Source organism: Eulemur rufifrons, chromosome 5 (genome assembly GCF_041146395.1).
Source record: "Eulemur rufifrons isolate Redbay chromosome 5, OSU_ERuf_1, whole genome shotgun sequence".
In the NCBI taxonomy this organism is placed as follows: domain Eukaryota; kingdom Metazoa; phylum Chordata; class Mammalia; order Primates; family Lemuridae; genus Eulemur; species Eulemur rufifrons.
In genome coordinates this window covers 32597602-32616289 of record NC_090987.1, presented here as the reverse complement: position 1 = coordinate 32616289, position 18688 = coordinate 32597602, and the positions used below count along the sequence as shown (strand labels likewise).

Here is an 18688-nt window from a genome sequence, read left to right as displayed (position 1 = left end):
ACATGCTTGCTAAGTGCTGGCTGATTCTGTAATAATTTCTGTTCCCTTAGTTTAAAAGTACTGGGATTTGTAGTAGGCAAGGGTTAAACTTTACAAATGGCTAATTAGATAATTAAAAAATATATTTTAACCAATTTTGGAAGAGATCTTGTTTTCAAACAACAGACCACACCATTTGCATGCTCATTTAACTTACCTTTCTTTGTGGGCCCGAAGAATTTGATGGGGCACTTAAACACATGGTGCTTTCATCAAAATATTCATGGATATTTTTAAGAGCAGATATTATAAAAAACAATATATTTTTAATGAAAAGTATTTGAAAACTTTTTATGAAAATAATAAAAATGTCTATATCCACATGGAAGTATAATCTGTTTTTCAGATTTTTTTCCTTCATTTATTTCTAGTGTTATTTTTAATTTTGAAATCTGAGAAGTTTTAGATTGGATTCTAGTCTATCGTTACCCATGAACAGGGCAAATAAGAATTCTGTATAATTGCTTCTATTAATACCTCTTTCTGATTTTTAAAGGGAAAAATGCTCATCACTGCAAATTTAAAAAGTACTGGAAATTATAAAGAAACACATGCTAATAAAGCAGACATAATATTATCACTAAGAGTAATATTACAGCATTCTAACATTTGAGACATCTGTATTTAAAATTGTGCTAAGGAAGGGAACATTATTTCAATTTAGGCTTTCTTTGCTACGCTTGGCCTAAAATTACAGAGAAGTATGAAAACGTGCAATTTGTGTAGAGAGAATAACACTCCCTAAGAAGCACAATAATTAAAATATAATTATTTACCATGCAAAAAAGAATTCATGTTCAGAAGCAATGAAATTAGTTTAAAGCAGGAAGAACATACAGAGAATTCCTGAAGGGAAGATCCCTTTTATCTGACAAGGGAATACAACAAGGGAATCAGAGGATGGATGGTGCTTTTGTGTACCCAAACTAACCTGGTCAAAGAACTAAAACCTACATACATGGGAAATGATGTAATACCAAAGAAATGGACTAAAATATTACAGGGTTTTCTCATTTTTGATGGCCAAATTCCATCCTGTAAGCAGTGCATTAGACGCTAATGACATACGATTTCTCACTGACAGATTTAACAGCATCAATAAGGCCTCTCTGTCCATTGCAGCAAATTGATCCTACATGACACTGACAAGGGCAGCCTGCACTTAATGACCTCCATCGCTGAAGGATGGCAATGAAAAATGATTGGAAGTACAAATAAATCTTGGAAAGTTTCCCTGAAACAGGTGTGCTAAAAGTGATTCGTTTGAGGGATCACAAACATAAACCCAATCTCCTAGCATTCTCCATTGTCTGTCTGTTCATACCTAAGTCTCACTCCTTGTATCTTGCATTAAGATTTGCTTTAATTCCAAAAATGAGATCAAGACAATTTTTATCTTTCTATGGAAATATAATGTTAGAGTTTCCTCTTAAATGCAGAGTTCTCCACTATTTATACAGGTATCTAATATATTTATCATTTGCCTCCAAAGGATTCTGTACAAACTGATAACAAGTGCACATACAATTTATTTTTGTTTTCCCCCTGATTAGAAAAGAAAACACAGTATAACCATTGATTATTTTCTCTTTCTCAATTATAAGCAACAAATAGAATATGCTTAACCTCAGTAACTACGTCAAATTCATGAAGTGATTGGACAAATGCTTCAGGGAGACATAGATGTCCTTTCTTTGAATGCTGCAAAATGGTTTGAGGACATTGAGATTTTTGGCAGACAATTGTATTATCAATTCTTCCCAAACATATTTATTTCTTGATCTACCTTTATCTCCCTACTGTTTCAATACAGATTTTTAAGGGAAAAATACATCCTTCTCTTTCCCAATATATTCAGAAGATTTAACTCTCATGAGAGTAGATGGATGGGAAACAGGGGAGTTTATAAGCAGGATACCAGGTGGGTGTAATAGTTACTTACAGTTGCATAGTATCCCTTTATTTTTGAAGTAAATTACTGTGGATGGCTCTTTTATATTCCTTACCAGTTTGATGAGAAAACTTAAGTTGGAAAGAGTAACTTGCCAAGATCACTCAAAGCTCAGCCTCCTGCCTTTGCAATATTCCACAATAATGAGGGCTAAGTATAGCACTGGAATTCTAAACTACTAACTATAATACAGCAATATGGGCAATACCAATAGGAGAAAGGATCCATTAGCAGTATGCTGGTTCTTATGGCTAGGTGAATTGTTAAACTATAATCATGACTCTATATTCTGAAATTTGAATCCAGTGGGGGGTGGGGAAAAAGACTCAAAGGAAAATAATTTTTCTCAGCACTAAGTCTATGATAACATGTTTAAATCTACAAACTAAAAAAAAAAAAATCAGCATTCCTGGTTATAGTAATTAAAAGCAAATTAGTATAAAATGATGGATTAGAAACTGTTTCATTTCTCAAATATTCTTTCAAAATTCAATATGAAAAGGTTTATAAAAATACACAAACAAAACCTGACAAAAAGAAAATACGCCATTTTGTGGCAAAAGTCCCGCCATCAGCTTGGAGACCCCAAAACTGACCACTTTTTACTTTTTGTAGTGTACATGTCAAATAAATCATTATTTTTTTTAAATTAGAAAAACCAATACCTGTTTCTTATTTCTAATTGAAGCATCAAGTGATAGCTGTCTATCATATACATTCAAACAACCGTCCTTTTCTGTTAAGCAAGTAGCCTGTATCTTTTCATACTCTTGAGCTAAACGTAGATTTTCTCTCAGTAAATCTTCTTCTGTTTTCTAGAAGATAAATATATATAATTAAGATCATTTTAATTTGTTTGAATTATTCCAGCTTTTGAATTATTTAAACACGTTCTATTATATATTGTAGAAAAGCAAAACAACCAAAAAAAATGTTTCCCCTGATATGAATATCCTCCTTTGATTTAATCATTTTCTTGCTTGATGCAGGTTTTTTTGTTTTGAAACACTGACATGTGGTTCATCAGAGTTTGTCAGACTTGTATTTTATTTCTTTCCACTGCCTTGTCCCTGACTTCCCTCTGTAATGCCTTGGGAAGTACCCAATCCTCAATCCTGAGAGCCTCTAGCAAGTATCCCAGGAGCCTTGTTCCAGGTTCCCATTCTCTTTTCCTCTCCTTTAACCTCTGTGCTCAAATAGACAGAACACATTTTGTAGCTCAGAATTTGATCTCCAAGAGGTTCAGGGTGCTGGCACTCACAGAAACTTCCTCTATTGAAACTATAGAGGAAGAAAGAGTAAAAGACAAAGAACAGGGAACCCAATATTTAGAAGCACCCAGAACCATTATTTGTTATTTGTTATTAATATATTATTAGTTATTAATATATTTTAGTTATAGTAGAGGTTAAATCTGTTTCTGTGAGCAGTTGAGAACTTTATAATGCCCTCCTCTGTAACTAAATAAATATATATCAAATCTAATACAAACCCCTTAGAAAATAACCTTGCATCATTACCCAGTGGCAAACTGAGGGTTACCTATAATTTTAAATTAAATGTATGAATTCAGTTTAATTGTTGATTTTTTCTTTTACATTTCTTGCACAGATGACTTTGTCTGCTTCAAAACTATGGAACTTATTAACCACCTTAACTATTTTCAAACCTCTTAGTCTAGTAATTTCTCTTGTGGGAATCTATTCTAAGCAAAAAGGTTTATTCATTACTATGTTATTTATGATAGTGAAAAAGTTGTCAAAACACATAAATGCAGATTAATCATGATGATGATAATGATGAAATAACTACATACAAAATAACCATTGTGAAGCAATTAAAAATGTTTCCTTGTGAAAATTGCCATCACATCAAATCTTTAGTGTAAGTTGTTAAAAAATATATTGCCGTATGAGAATGTGAATAGAGGAAATGTAATTCAGCAGAAAATTGCCTGTACAAATATTTCTGTATTTACACACTTGAAGATTTATTAAGGTCAGTAAACATTTCTCATGAAAGCCTGGTATCCATATTGATCCCCAATGATAAATACTGTGTCATAGCTGTTCTTCAAAAAGCCAAAATGATGAATTGAGAACCATTTTAAATGCCCTTGTCTTAATTTTGGCACAATAATTTAAAACTTTAGAAACTTTTTTTCTAGTAAACTTGCCTAAAATCACATAGAATTATCTTTTGTTAGGAGGAAAAATTTCTGTGAATATTTTCCTCTGGTGGAGATATTTTTTTAAAGATGGCAACAATACTTTTTTTGGTATCTTAACACTAACATTAAAATTCAGTCCTCAAGTGTTTGACTTGAAACATTGATAAATACTCTACTGGAGGAAGAAGTAGGAATCATTTTGAGTTTTTTGTTTGTTTGTTTAAGATAAGCGCAGCTCTGATAATTCAGATATCTTACTTTTAGTTATTTTTCTTTCAAGTATTAGATGGCTATTATAAAAATTTAATTTGAGAGGAGTGCTACTAAAGTTGTGAGATTTGCATTAAATCTATTTAATGGTACTTAATTGGGGAAATATTTGGTAATTAATGCTTTGCTCACTGTGTAATATGCAGTTTTATTTCCAAATGCATGTACTTTCAATTTCTGGATGGCATCAGTACTTACTGTGTATATGCTATAATTAGAGTAGATACCAAGACATCAAATTGTGTAGTTATGCCAATGAATCTTCAAAACATTGTGTATCAGTCATAATATTTTACATTATCATTTCCCAATAATGAATGTATAGAAGGATGTACCAATTCACTATTTATTCCTGAAAGTCAATGACCTTCATATGTGCAATGAAGTTTGTTTTCTTAATTTTAAATAATAATATTCTACTGACACTGATAATGTTTTCTATGTTTAAGTGTGGTTCCACCTCACAACTCAGACTTGTTTAATTTTAACCAATAGTATTATAACATGCAAATGAAACAAAGGGGGAATGATAATTATTGGCTGAAATATGTCCAGGGGAAATAATGCTACCACCACTGGAAGTTGAATAACTCATAAAAGGATAACTAGAATGTAGAATTTTTAATTTTTTGCATTTTTTAATTTTCCATATTTATTGAATTTATTCAAAAAGTATAGATAAACATAAGACTTTGTCAAAGCTAGATTTATTGCTATTTATTCAATTCTTATTAATGATTATTAAGAGATGTGGTGAATGTGTGTTAATAGTTTCCGTATTGTCTAGAATTTATTAAGGAAAATACTTAACTTGATGATGATTTGTTCTCTATTATCACAATTATTTCTTAAACTTTGATGCTTAGGGGATGTTACAGCTTCTTATCCCTACATTTTATTAAAAATAAAAATTATGTTTATAAAGGGCTGAACAAAATCTAGATTATAAATTCCATGAGGGCTGAGGCTGCCATTTTGTTCACCCTTAAGATATTGCACAGAGCAGAGCTGACATGAGTAGGTGAGCGGGTTTTCAATAGACAAATGAAGGGATGCATACACATAATACCAGTTAGGAAATGCATACATTTTGTATTTTAGAACCACACATTTTATCTGCCAACTTCTATGAAATATTTCTATTAAATATAACCACCTATTATAATGAAGCACATTCATCTACACTATTCGATACTATACTACTTGAAAGGTGAAGATCTTAAATATATAGAGTTCACACATTGTGTGTTTTCTCTAAAAACTATTCTGAGGGTAACAACATTTTTGAGGCTTAGCAAGAGTTCTTTATTTGGGGTGCATCATTAATTGACTTTCACAAGGTATGTGAACCCCTTGAAACTGTACACATTTTTCTTGTGTTACCTAATTAGCCTGTGATTCCCAAAATATTGAGGAACCATTGCTAAACAGAAGACTTGGCTCCTTCTCTGTCAGTAAAAATGCTGAAAAAATAAAGGCAGATTGAAAATTCAAAATAGCCAAATAGTAATAATAGTTGTCCATTTTTTTTTCACTTGACCTTTCTTATTTTTTAAGCCAGGGATTTCATCTTGAACTTTTCCTCCATTTTCACTTTCAAGCTGCCACCATGTTGTGAGGAATCCAGGCCACACTGGAGAGGCCACATGTAGGTATTCCAGAAAAGAGTCCTAGCTCAGGTCTCAGCCAGCAGTATAAACTATGAGTTAATGACTCATCTGAAGATAAATCCTGACTATACTCTCCAAGTTCTCCAGCTGATAGCCCAAAAAGAGTAAAACAGAGACACGTTATCTCTGCTGTGCCCTGTAAAAATTTCTGGCATATAGATTCATGAGCATTGTAAGTAGTCATTTTACACCATGAAGTTTGGGGGTACTTGTTATACAACCATAGCAACTGAAACACCAGGTATCTTGTGCAAGGTTGCACAACTATTATATTAAGAAGAGGAGCTGGGCAGACTGGCTCCAGATCCAGGACTCAGATGCTTAACTATGTGATATACTCCTTTTATAAACATGAACCAGCACTCTTAAACACTGTGTAATGCTGTCTTCATAAAACTTAATGAAATTAAACAATCAAATCAAATAACTGAATTCCCTTGTCTTGAGTCCATTTCTACCAATCAACTGTCTCATTATAATCTGGCTAACTCATAGTTTTTTGACAGATAAAATGGGCTGCTAAAGGAAATTAGAATTTGATCCCCTTGGAAGGTACTCTTCATGGGCACTTTGATTAAATATTAATATAATCAGTCTCTTGTGTGTTTTGATCTACATGATTCCATATTTCCTGATTTGATTAGACCTGTCACATTCACTGGCAAGACCAAGTACATGGACCTTCAAAGCTGATGCCCACACAGCTCTGGACTGCTGTTGAATGCAGGAGAGTAATGCTACCCATTGTGACCTGTGGAGCTACTACCAGAGACGCTTACCCTGGACAGAGCTTACACTCATTTGAACTGTTCTTTTAAAAATTTAAGATGGTCTAATGGCAAGGGAGATTACAGGAAAAAAACTTGATTCAAACATTCTAGAGAGCTGGTTATGATTATAATATTTGCACTATACATGTAAGTGCAAAAAAGCTAAATAGCTGTTTGTGAATAGCTTATTGTTAATAAAATCATCATGGTGTCTATGACTAAACCTATAGTAATGTGTCATCTATCCCCTCCATTACTCTTAATATAGGCATTTGGATACAGTTCACCAGGCAGAGGGGCCAGGTCCTTTTGTCAATTATGTATTGAAAGAGAGTTGTCATCTTACAACCCAGTTCTAATTCTAACTCTCCTGTTCTGATGTAATTATCTGTTGCTGTCTCAGCTAATCCTTTCTGATGATCTGTCTGTCATCTCCTGATTCTTGGTTATTTATAGTTAACTGCAGACAGCTCCCTGCTTTCTTGCCTCTCACCTGGTCTACTCTGGCTGTTACTGCCATATCCGCATTCTTGCATAGACTGCTCCAGACTGACTTTAGTCCCATGGTTGGAAAGAATTGACTTCCTGCCAGAACCACCAGAAAACAAATTTGTCTTGCTGGTTTTATTTATTGACTGATTTTCCTTCAGAGCATCATCACATCTAGCTTTTCATTCATTTATTTATTTGTTTATTCAATCATTTGTTTAGCAAACCCTTAGTAAGTTTACTCTATGGGTCCAGCTCAATGGCTAGGTCAGGGATTAGAAAGGAGGATAATATGTGATCCCTGTTTACTAGAGATTCCAGGCTAGAGTGGGAGGCAGAAGTGTAAACAAGTCTATTCAAGTTACAGTGGAATCAATTCTATAAGGTGGGGAAATAGGTTCAGAAAATGTTTCATAGAAGAAATAATCAGTGACCTGAATCTTAAAAGAGTCATTTTATTTGGTAGGGATCAAAGCTGCCCTGCCACATGAGTGAGGATATATTTGAGCACATTTGGAAGAGTCATAGTCAAGAGAAATGTTTTCTTGGTCCCTTTAGGACCATTAGAGTATTGCTACCTATGACTTGGGAATTAAACTTTTATATATCATGTTGAATGTTCTGCTATCCCTCGACTTTAAAATATTACTAATAGCGTAAACAATGAAATGTACTCACATATTTAGTATCCTATTGAAGCACAGCATTTTAACTAATGTTCAGTTCCAAGCACTGATGTTTCAGCAGCTTGTGATCCTGTACACATGCCCATGCATTACACCATTGATCCTATACCATTAAATTCCCACAGTCCTCACATACGCCCGTGGCACATCTCTGCCACTCTTGGGTACTGGTATGGTAGATTTATATGCAGTAAGGCTTTGATGTCCTTAAATAGGCATTCCTACCATGATTGAGTCATAGAATATGCAGGGAATAAATTTTAGAATAAATGAGACAAGAGGGCTCCAAGTCTCTTTGTGAACACTGTCACCTCATAAGCTTCCCTTTTGATTCATGGGCATTATGGTGATGAACACAAATGCTTAAAATACACACCCATTCTCTAACAATATAGCAGACAAGGAGAAAACGTATACTTTATTAGGTGCATCACCTACTGTGTGCATATAGGCGTTATTACAATGCTGTTCCCTTAAAATCTATATGCCAATTACTACAAAAAGCAAGAGTTCTCCCCAGTGTTTCCAAGGAACACGTCTGTAAGAATGATATGTGTCGATACCCTGAAGCCTCAGAGGAGCAAATAACTGTTTTAACTCTCCCAGGACCCACTTCCTTGTCTGTGCTGCCATGGAAACCAGTCTCTTGTCCAAGGCGAGTTCTTCAATAATTAGTCTTAAAAGAACATCCTTGATTTGTAAATGAACAAATCAGTCCTCTGTATCAAGGTTGTTACATATCTTAAACTCTATGTATCATCATGTTTGACAAAATTCTCTCTACTCACTCATTTATCCAAAGATACTTACTGAGCAAGTGGTAGACACAAAGCGCCATAAGGGACATTAAGAGAAGCCAAATAGCACCGTTATGACACTGCTTTATGAAAGCTTGTCACACACCAGCTGACCAGTCAAACCTGTCCCTGCCAGAGTCTAGGGGAATACTTTCTTTAAGCCACCCTGCCCCAGCACCCGTATGTATAACTACACACAGGACTCCTTAGCTTAGCTCCTTGATGGGTTGCAAATTTAGCTACTGCCTTGATTTATTCATAAAGTTTACTAAAGGACACTATAACATTGCCTTTTAGAAATCAGAAGAGATTCACTGGGAATTGTTGACTACTTTATATTAACATTTCTTGTTCCTTATTTTTTTTCTTTTTTGTCTATGTTCATAGCACATATTTGACCAGGGATTATTGACAATAGCATGAAAAAATACACAATTACAGAACAGAAGCAGCCTGCAATCAGATAAGGGAATTATGGCATTCACAAAGCTAACTACATCAGAATACATTATATGTAAAGAAGAATAAAAGATATAGCCACATAACAAGAGTAATTCCATGAGTGATCAGTTCCAGTGAAAGTGATTAGCAAAGTTTCAGGGAAGAGAGTTTGTGAACAGATTTCTGGAGATATTTCATATACAGAGCTCTGTGTGTGGTCTCAGCAGGGAACACCTGGCCCAGAAATACAGATGCTTGTTAAATATTAAAAAGCACCTGATTAATGTGGGTAGGTGTTCAAAAAAGGGAACATTTACCTCCATGTTGACTATAGTATTCCTCTCGTAACTACTGAATAACTCTAGGAAAATCACCCACAAATGCCACTTATATTAGCTATTAAATTTCTATTTGGTCCAGTTTTCTTTCATATAATTTTATATCCCCTCCAAGTATTTGGTGTAATTGATTACAAAAACAAATTATGTAATAAGAAAAAGATTAAAAATTGGTGTCACCTAATCCATATCCCCAATGATTTTTCCCAGTTAAAGTGCATAATTTAAAAAAATATATAATGTCTTAGAATAATTCCTGACACATGGTATGTCCTCAGTAAGTGATAGTCACAATAATAATTCCCTAAATTTATTACTTACTAAATAAACTGTAAATTTTAATCCTGAATATATTTTTGAGTTTAATAATGTTTTCTTCATAGTAAGAGTGTTAAATAGAAACATACTGCATATTATTTCTTTAAGTATTCCTATGCATTATCATAATTTAATTATATTTTAATTTGTTGATATTTTAAAATATATTTTGAAAGTCCACTACTCTTTCACAGTATCATGTGAAAGGCTGAACAACCGTTTCCTCTTCATGTGCACCTTCTGATTTGAATAGTTTAAGATTTAGAAAGGTTTCCTATTTACTCACATTTTAATGATATACATTTCTACTTCACTGGTGGAAAAGGCTGATCAGTCACAGAAAGGTCAGTTAACACTAAATAGACCCTTTCTTTATGTAATTACAAAGAATAATATCTTTGTGCTGATGGCACTGCACATCGAATGGGTGATGCAGAGAATTAATGTGCTGCCTTGTTGGCCCATGGGATACAGATTCCAATACAATAACCACAACTTATTCTAATTATGCAACTTTAAAAGGTCATCAGCAAAAAGAGTTAAGGAATTATCAGCTAACTTTATCATAAATAATGTACTACATAACTGCAGAAACTGTAAGAACAGTACCTAGGAACTTCATTACAAATGAGAGAAAAAAACTGATCTAAGCGCTTCCAGAACACAAATTATGGCATAAATTAACTCTGAAAAATTAACATACATGATATTTTACAAGTTGACATTGATGTACTCAGGTAACCTGATCTCACAGTACATTTGTAAGAAATGCTTGATTTTGAAAAAGTTTTTTTTTATATTTAATGTCAATTGCATTGTCAAATTGTGTTACATGAGAATTTAAATATTTCTTTTAAAATTCAATCTGTTATAAAATAACACATGCTGAGTACAGTATATGCAAAATAACAGTGAGGTACCTGAAGTAGAATATGAAAGCCCCTTTTTACAGAGACTGTTATTTTTATGCCCCAAAGATAGCATTAAAAATTTAGTGCAAGTTGCTCAGAAATATAAATTAAAAAAAAAAAAAAAAAAACTTACATTGACAGTGAGGAAGTGGAGGCCAAGGAAGTCAATTTCTTGTCCAAGGTCACACATGGAGCAAGAACCATTAATTGAGACTGAGGTCCAGTCTGATGTTAGTCTGACACTCTTTCTGGGTCCATGTCATCACCTAATATTGGATGTGGGCCCTTAAGACTCCAGTATGTGAATGCTCTGGTTTCTGAATACCCTATAGAATTGCATCAGTCTTTCAAAAATAAACTGGATACTCATACAGAAAGAGTCCTTTGAAGTTAAAGAAAATATGCCCCAGTGTCTCTTCCTTGGGAATGCAGGGTCAGAAAACATTAGGTCTATTGTCACAGAGGTGCCAAATATGAGATATACAGTAAATTGCAGTCTAATAAAATTTCCTTATGAATAGAGTTGTTACTAATACCTTTTCTCTTTTGCTACTCTCAGATATTCCCCTTATTGGGAAATAAGAAATCATGGGCACCTTTATACACCTGATACTGCTGTTATTACTGGGCACTGTCCAAACCTTGCAATGGACCTTAAATAGAAATAGGATTTAAATTACCTAAGGCAATTTTCTACAGATATTCATTTTGGGTTGTGTCTACTCCCTAAAATAAGTTAATGCCAGTATGGAAAAAAATATATTCTAGCAAATTGTCTCTCTCCAGGAAAATATGGCCTCTGCCTACCTTTGTAAATAAATTTTATTGGAACACCATCACACCTATCCATGTAGATATTATCTATGAATTCTTTTGCTCCACAGTGGCAGAGTGAAGTAATTGTAATAGAGACTGAGTGCACCAAAAAGCCTAAAATATTTACTATCTGTTCTTTTACAGAAAAAGTTTGCTGACCCCTGCTCTAGACCCTTAATTAATATATTAGTATCATGCACAACTAAGCTTCAATTTGGACCTCTCATTCAAGATTTATCTTGGCTGTACTTATACCTATGCATAAAGAAAGACTGCTAGAAAGAATTTTCTTTATTTTTCCAACAGAGGCACATACTAAGGAGACCTAGCCAATCCACAGTAACTTCAAAAATGTCTCCAAGTCCTTAAAAAAGTCTGTTGTTTATGAGCTTTTTAAGTACTCTCAAAATGGACGGAATAACTTTGGAGAGTTACCAGAGCTTTTAAGATACCATAGATAATGCCCAAATGCATCTACCCCATGCCTTCTTTAATTAAATGTGGTTCATGTAGGTCTTGCATTATATGAAACTAGAGGTCTGCTCATATTTCTGCTCCTGTAACTTGTGTTTTGGGAGTCCAGAATTAATTTCATGTTGCCAAGCTAAAGTTTAATTTTGTAGGCAGCATAGGTGTCTCTTCATTTGCAGAATGGGTGGGTAAAATGAGGTGGTCACCTACAATGAAAGACTGTATAGTGATTAAAAGAAATGGACTGGACAGACATTATAGCAACACCAAGTGATGTTTAAAATATAGTGCTGAGTGAAGAAGATAGAAACAGAATGATAAATATTGGGTAAGTTAGCACATGAAGGAATGCCTCAATGGGTGATTGGAGGGAAGCGAGAATTAGGAATTGATGGAGGAGGAAATAAATTGAGTTAGTATTTTGAGGACATGTAAGTCTCTACGGTCAGCAATAACACTGCTCTCTCTTACAATGAATAAGTAAATGGATACCTAGATTTTCCAGGTTTTTCAAGCGGCTTAATAAAAATCCTTTATAATAAGGTAAACCAAATATCAAACAACTCTGGAAATATAGCTCTGCAACAATAGTTCCCCCAGGGACTATAAACTTAAGATTTAGTCTGTTAAACTAGCCATGGCCAGACCAAATGAAGGCATGAAGAAATCTGTCATCATAACTAGATAACAAATTCATGGTCATTTCTCTCTATGCCTCCTTTTGCTCGTCTCATCTTTGCTTTACTTCAACTTCTTATATACTTATTCTTTTCCATTTTCTTTTTTCTTCCCTTTGTTTCTCCCTTACTGTCTTTGTCAAGCATGAAACACTCTACTGTCTAAGGTCCTCTTGTTGTCACACTTGCTTCCTGAAGATACCATCTTCCCTTTCCATCATTTCCTTAACCCTCTTTCTTCTCATATTGTGCTTTGGAAATAGAATTGTGTCCAAGAATTAAAAATGTTTGGGAAATATTGACTGCCACAATTATTTTTTCCCATGCAATAAAACACTTCATGAAAATCTAATAAATGCAAGGAAGAGGGTGAGGCGTAGGTAGTGCAATTCATTATATGGCTGCCTTGTTTCTGATGTTGGCCAGATATTAATTTGGGTAGCTGTGGCAACAAATGCATGAAACTGAAAATTTTTGGTCTACCTAGAAAGGTTAGAGATATTTTATACTTCTATATCAATATAACATCTCAGCCTAGCAGGGGAGTACAAGAATATCAACGTAATAAGTTTTCATTAGTAAATAAAGTTAAACATAATACAAACACAAGTTTATTCTTATATACACACAGATAAACAAATATTCTTTTTATATTTTTTAACCTATTGGCAGATGTGAAAAGAACTAGAAACAGAAAAGAAGTAGAACAAGCTGGAATCTCCTCAGGAGGATTGCAAGACACAAAAGCAATAAACCAACATTTATTATAATGAGGTTGCTGTTATTGGGAAGTAATTCTTGATTGATAGTAAATACTGTGCATATGTATCTTGATATGTATGTATGAAGAAATGTGCAAAGATAAGCATTTTCAACTTTTCTTGAAAAACTGCCATTAGATAAGGCACAGTTGGTACTTTTAATATTGCATTATGTATAGCTCTGTCACTGCAATCACCATGTTTTATTATGGTGAATATCTTCCTATTAACTTCTCCACTTCTGTGAACTTTTGTGTCAATTAACTTGTTGCCCTTGTGCTTAGTACACAGTAGTCTCTCAGTAAACATTATTGGACAATTTAATATATGAATAAAATCACAGAATACACATGCCTTCTTGAGCACAGAGGTACCTGTACAAAGAAAATGGATGGATTAAATGCTAATAATTTTTATATTTTAATGTATCCAACTTCAGCCAAATGTTCTTAAATGAATGGGCTTTTCAAAGAATTATACGTGAATGGCATTTTGTGTGTGTGTGTGTGTGTGTGTGTGTGTGTATGTGCTTTTATTCTGTAGAGAAACATTTCACAATTCATTTTTACAACATAAAAACATAGAAATTTATCCATTTACATTTTGACTGAGAAAAATAATAAGATTTCCAGTTCCTTAAATCCTAGTTTGCAAAAGCATTTTACTGTATAATCTCTCTGTGTTGTATTCCAGTTTCCTTGTAGGTTTTCCTTGGAAGACTAACGGAAATCTAAAATACCTGCTTTGCTGCCTTTATACACTTTGCTAAGCTGTGTTCTCACAACTCAGGAGATTAAAATTTCAAAAAAAAATAGTAATACAGTTTCACATGAAATGACTATGGTTGATTTTTAAAAATTACAGAGGAGCTTCACAGTTGCAGATGGATATGAATACTTAAGAAAAGTGAAAATATTAAACAAGAATACAAAGGCAGCATTCAAGTGACCTTATCTCAAGTATTTTTGAATGAAGAAATTGAATTTCCTGCACATTTCAATGACTTAAATATGGAGACACGATATACATCTAAACTGAAACAATGCTTTATACGCTGCTCTCTCCTCAGATAGAAGAGGCAATGCTCCTCAGTTTCATAGGATTCTTCCTTTCTTTGTCTCAGGTCAGCACAAGTGCCATTCCCTACTGCTATATCCCTGCCAATGTCAGACCTATTTTCCTCCCTTATGGAAGTTTCTTTCAATTTTTCCAAGAAAAGAAAGAAAGGAAGTAAGAAAAATAGAGCTAAGAGCAAGGCTTCTGGAATTAAATGCTATATTCACTTCAGAAATCTTCAGTATCACCCAGGTTTTACCTTTCTTTGATCTCAGAGTAGTGATCGACCTGAGGACAGCCCTCCTCATGTAGAAACCTGTTCACATGCAATTGGGTGCTGAAATTTAGACCTACCCAAATTAAGAGACTCACGAGCTTGATTTTGAATAATAATATTCATGAACACTATCTGAGGTCTAGGCAGGCCATCCATTCTTCTAGGCATCTGCCACCAAGCTATCCCTTCAGAAGTTGTGTCCTTGGTAGTTCTCATGGACAACTATTAAAGTACTAATCCCTGGAATTTGTGAATATCCTACTCTACATGGCAAAGGGGATTTTGCAGATGAGACTCAGATTACAGGTTTTGAGATGTAGGGATTATTCTGCATTATCTGGGTGGCTCTAATTAATCACATGAGTTCTTAAAAGTGAAGAATCTTTTTTAGCTAAAATTCAGAGAGATGTAAAGTAAGAAGGAGGAAATCCAAACTGTGAGTAGAATTTAAGATCTGAGTTCTATACACAAATGTTGGCGTGGATGTGGAGAGACAGGAACACTCATACACTGCTGGTGGGACTGCAAACTAGTGCAACCTCTGTGGAAAGCAATATGGAGATACCTTAAACAGATACAAGTAGACCTACCATTTGATCCAGCAACCCCATTATTGGGCATCTATCCAAAAGAACAAAACACATTCTATAAACAAGGATAATATCTGCACCCAAATGTTTATAGGAGCGCAATTCACAATTGTGAAGATACAGGAACAACCCAAGTGCCCATCAATACATGAGTGAATTAATAAAATGTGGTATATGTATACCATGGAGTACTACTCAGCTATAAGAAACAATGGTGATATAGCACCTCTTGTATTTTCCTGGAAAGAGTTGGAACCTATTCTACTAAGTGAAGTATCCCAAGAAGGGAAAAATAAGCACCACATGTACTCACCATCAAATTGGTTTCACTGATCATCACCTAAGAGCACATTTAGGAATTACATTGATTGGGTGTCAGGCAGATGTGAGTGGGGGAGGGGATGGGTGTATACATACATAATGAGTGCAATGCGCACTGTCTAGGGGATGGACACATTTGAAGCTCTGACTCGGGGGTGGGGGCAAGGGCAATATACGTAACCCAAACTTTTGTACCTCCATAATATGCTGAAATAAGAATAAAAAAAATCTGTTATTTCCCTCTCCCCTATAAACTGGCTTTGAAGATGAAGAAGAAAGCAACAAGCCAAGGAATACAGGTGACTTCTAAAAGCTAGAAATGGCCTTCTACTGACAGCCAGTAAGAAAACATCATCTAAACTTGTGGCAATTTATTGTGGCTGACCCAGTGTTGTGTTAGGTAGTAGATATACAAAAATTAATAAGATATTGCATAGAAACTAACAGTTTAATGGTAGAAAATCAAGCACTGTAGCTTGATTTTCTAGTAAGTTTATTAGTAAATAAATTTTTAAAACTATTCAATAATTCATTTATTTTACACATAACATTTGTTTTCTAATAGTACGTGAAGTGACTTGTAATGAATTTGGATCATAATCTGGAAAAACACAATCCCAAAATCCATAGTCCCAAATGTTGAAATTTCAAAAGATCAAAATTCCAAAAGTCTAAATTTCTAAAGCCTAAAATCCCTAAAATCCTGAAAATCACAATCACAGGATGGTTGTATCATGTTAAGCCAGCTTTTCTGGGCTATCATCTCTGCAATTTCCCATAATTTATTCCTGTAATACACCTTTCCATTTTCTAATTTTCTTTTTAGTCTTTTTCTTTTCTTAGTTTTTTTCACTATTTTAATCCATTAGCATTATTTCTTATAATTCTTTATGCTATGTAGCTCATATTCACATCATTTCCAATACTAGAAGTATAAATTTTATGGAGACTTTTGGAAAGTTCTAATTCATTTTATGCATGTTTTGCAAATTTGACTCCATGAAAGTACATTGTCACAACATTTACTTTTTGTGTAAACATTGTGCTTGCACATGAAAGTGTTTAAACTTCTTCAGTAAAAGAAGAGATGTCCTTTTTGTACATCAGCATTTGTGAAGGATAAAATTTCTTGAGATCCTAGCTCTTTGGGTGACTGCGTATGTGGTGTGACTCATCTCAGTTTTTGATCAATCTTGTCAAAAGACTTGGGTTGTTCATCAAAGTATTTCAGAAGACTTCAGTTACAAAGCTGGGTGCACACAATTAGCAAACACAGTGATATGTGTTTATACATTTCCCTTTTTGACCTATTTCTTTTTAAATACTGTTCATCTGCTCATAACTGTTAAACTCATGTGACTGTAGTTAGTATATCTGAGTGTTTATGCCTGCAAAAATATGCATGTTATTATTGCCTGTTTTATTGTGTAAAGTGGCCTGTTAAGTGTTCTGTCATGTTTTTATATGTTTATTTTTTCCAAATAAGTCCCCCTTTAAAAATGTAAATAAATATCTTTTAAAGAATTTTAAAATTATTTCCAGAATTATATTTTTGGAGGTTTTGGATCTTTCAGGATTTTGACAGTCAGGATTATAGCATTCAAGATTGTGTCTTTCAGGCGTATGATTGGCTCCTATTGTAGCATCTCAGTAACTGTTGAAAAATCAATTCTAACATGCTATAGGCTATGCCATGTTCTCCTAACTAAATTTCTGTTTAACAGTAACAAGATATATTAAACCATCATCCTTCCTTTAAAATAAATTTAGACATTCACTTGATAATTTATTGATTATACTTTAAAGGTCTTTTATTAAATTAGTAAGACAACTTTGACAGTTTTGTGTTTCTCCATCATGACTAAATATAAGCTTAAGTATGTTATGAACTTCTAATTCTGTTAAGCACAGAAGTCTCTCTAGTTAGTAACTTTTATATGATTATCTAACCAGCTGACCATACAAATGGTTTTGGAAAAAAAGTGTACATTTTGAAAAATTTTGTTTGCACTAGTAAGAATTCAAGCTAGAATTTCAAAACAAACAAAAACTTTTGATAGGGAAATTATGAAAGTCAAAAACAAAACATGGCAAATAAACAAGACATTCCTGCCCGCTATCCAGGTCTTGCTTTTTCCTTCTTGTAACTGCTCTGAGTCTCTTTCTGCATATTTATTTCTGTGTTGCCAGCTGGGGTGTAATGGTGTAGTTATGTACTTGTTCTCCATTAAAGTGACTGCCCCTTTTCCCAAAAGTAAGATTCAAGTACGGCGATTGACACAATACCTACATTATAGCTTTTCACAGGCTAAGAAATTATTGGGTGAATGATTTTAAACTTTTAAGAATATTAACCAACTATTACAACTATACATATAAACAGATTGCTGGGTTTCTCAAATAATCATATAGCTTTTTATCTATATGTATAACATAAGAACTATAAACTTGTCAAAATTGCTTAAATAGCTGAATGATAAAATGTTTAAAGAAATGTTATTGAACTGAAATCCAGAATATATATTTGAAACTCATCTTTATTTTCTATTATTAAAAAAAGAGATGCAAAATATTTTCCTTTGATATATATCCTTTATGAAAGGTTATGGCAGATGTGTTTTCTGTTTATTAAAGTCCACATAAATCTCACTGAGCTTTTTTTAAACTCTTTTTTATTGAGGTACAGCACCCATAGTTACAGGGATTGATAAATTTTTATAAATGAATACACCTATATAACTACTACCTATATGAAAATGTACCATCACCCCAGAAACCTCCTTCACCTCCATTCCCAAATTAACCAGACTCCCAAACACACAAGGTTTGTTTGGTTTTGATAGCCATATAATTATAATCCTACTGTATA

At 33.8% G+C, this 18688-nt stretch overlaps 1 protein-coding gene across 1 annotated transcript in view; it reads right to left on the bottom strand.

Moving 5' to 3' along the window:
- Positions 1-18688, bottom strand: part of CCDC178 (coiled-coil domain containing 178) — a 353748-nt gene that overhangs the window by 111108 nt on the left and 223952 nt on the right. Inside the window, exon 19 of the mRNA XM_069467842.1 lies at positions 2656-2805. Within this exon, the coding sequence (XP_069323943.1) occupies positions 2656-2805 (150 nt within the window). The remainder of the gene's footprint in view (positions 1-2655; positions 2806-18688) is intronic.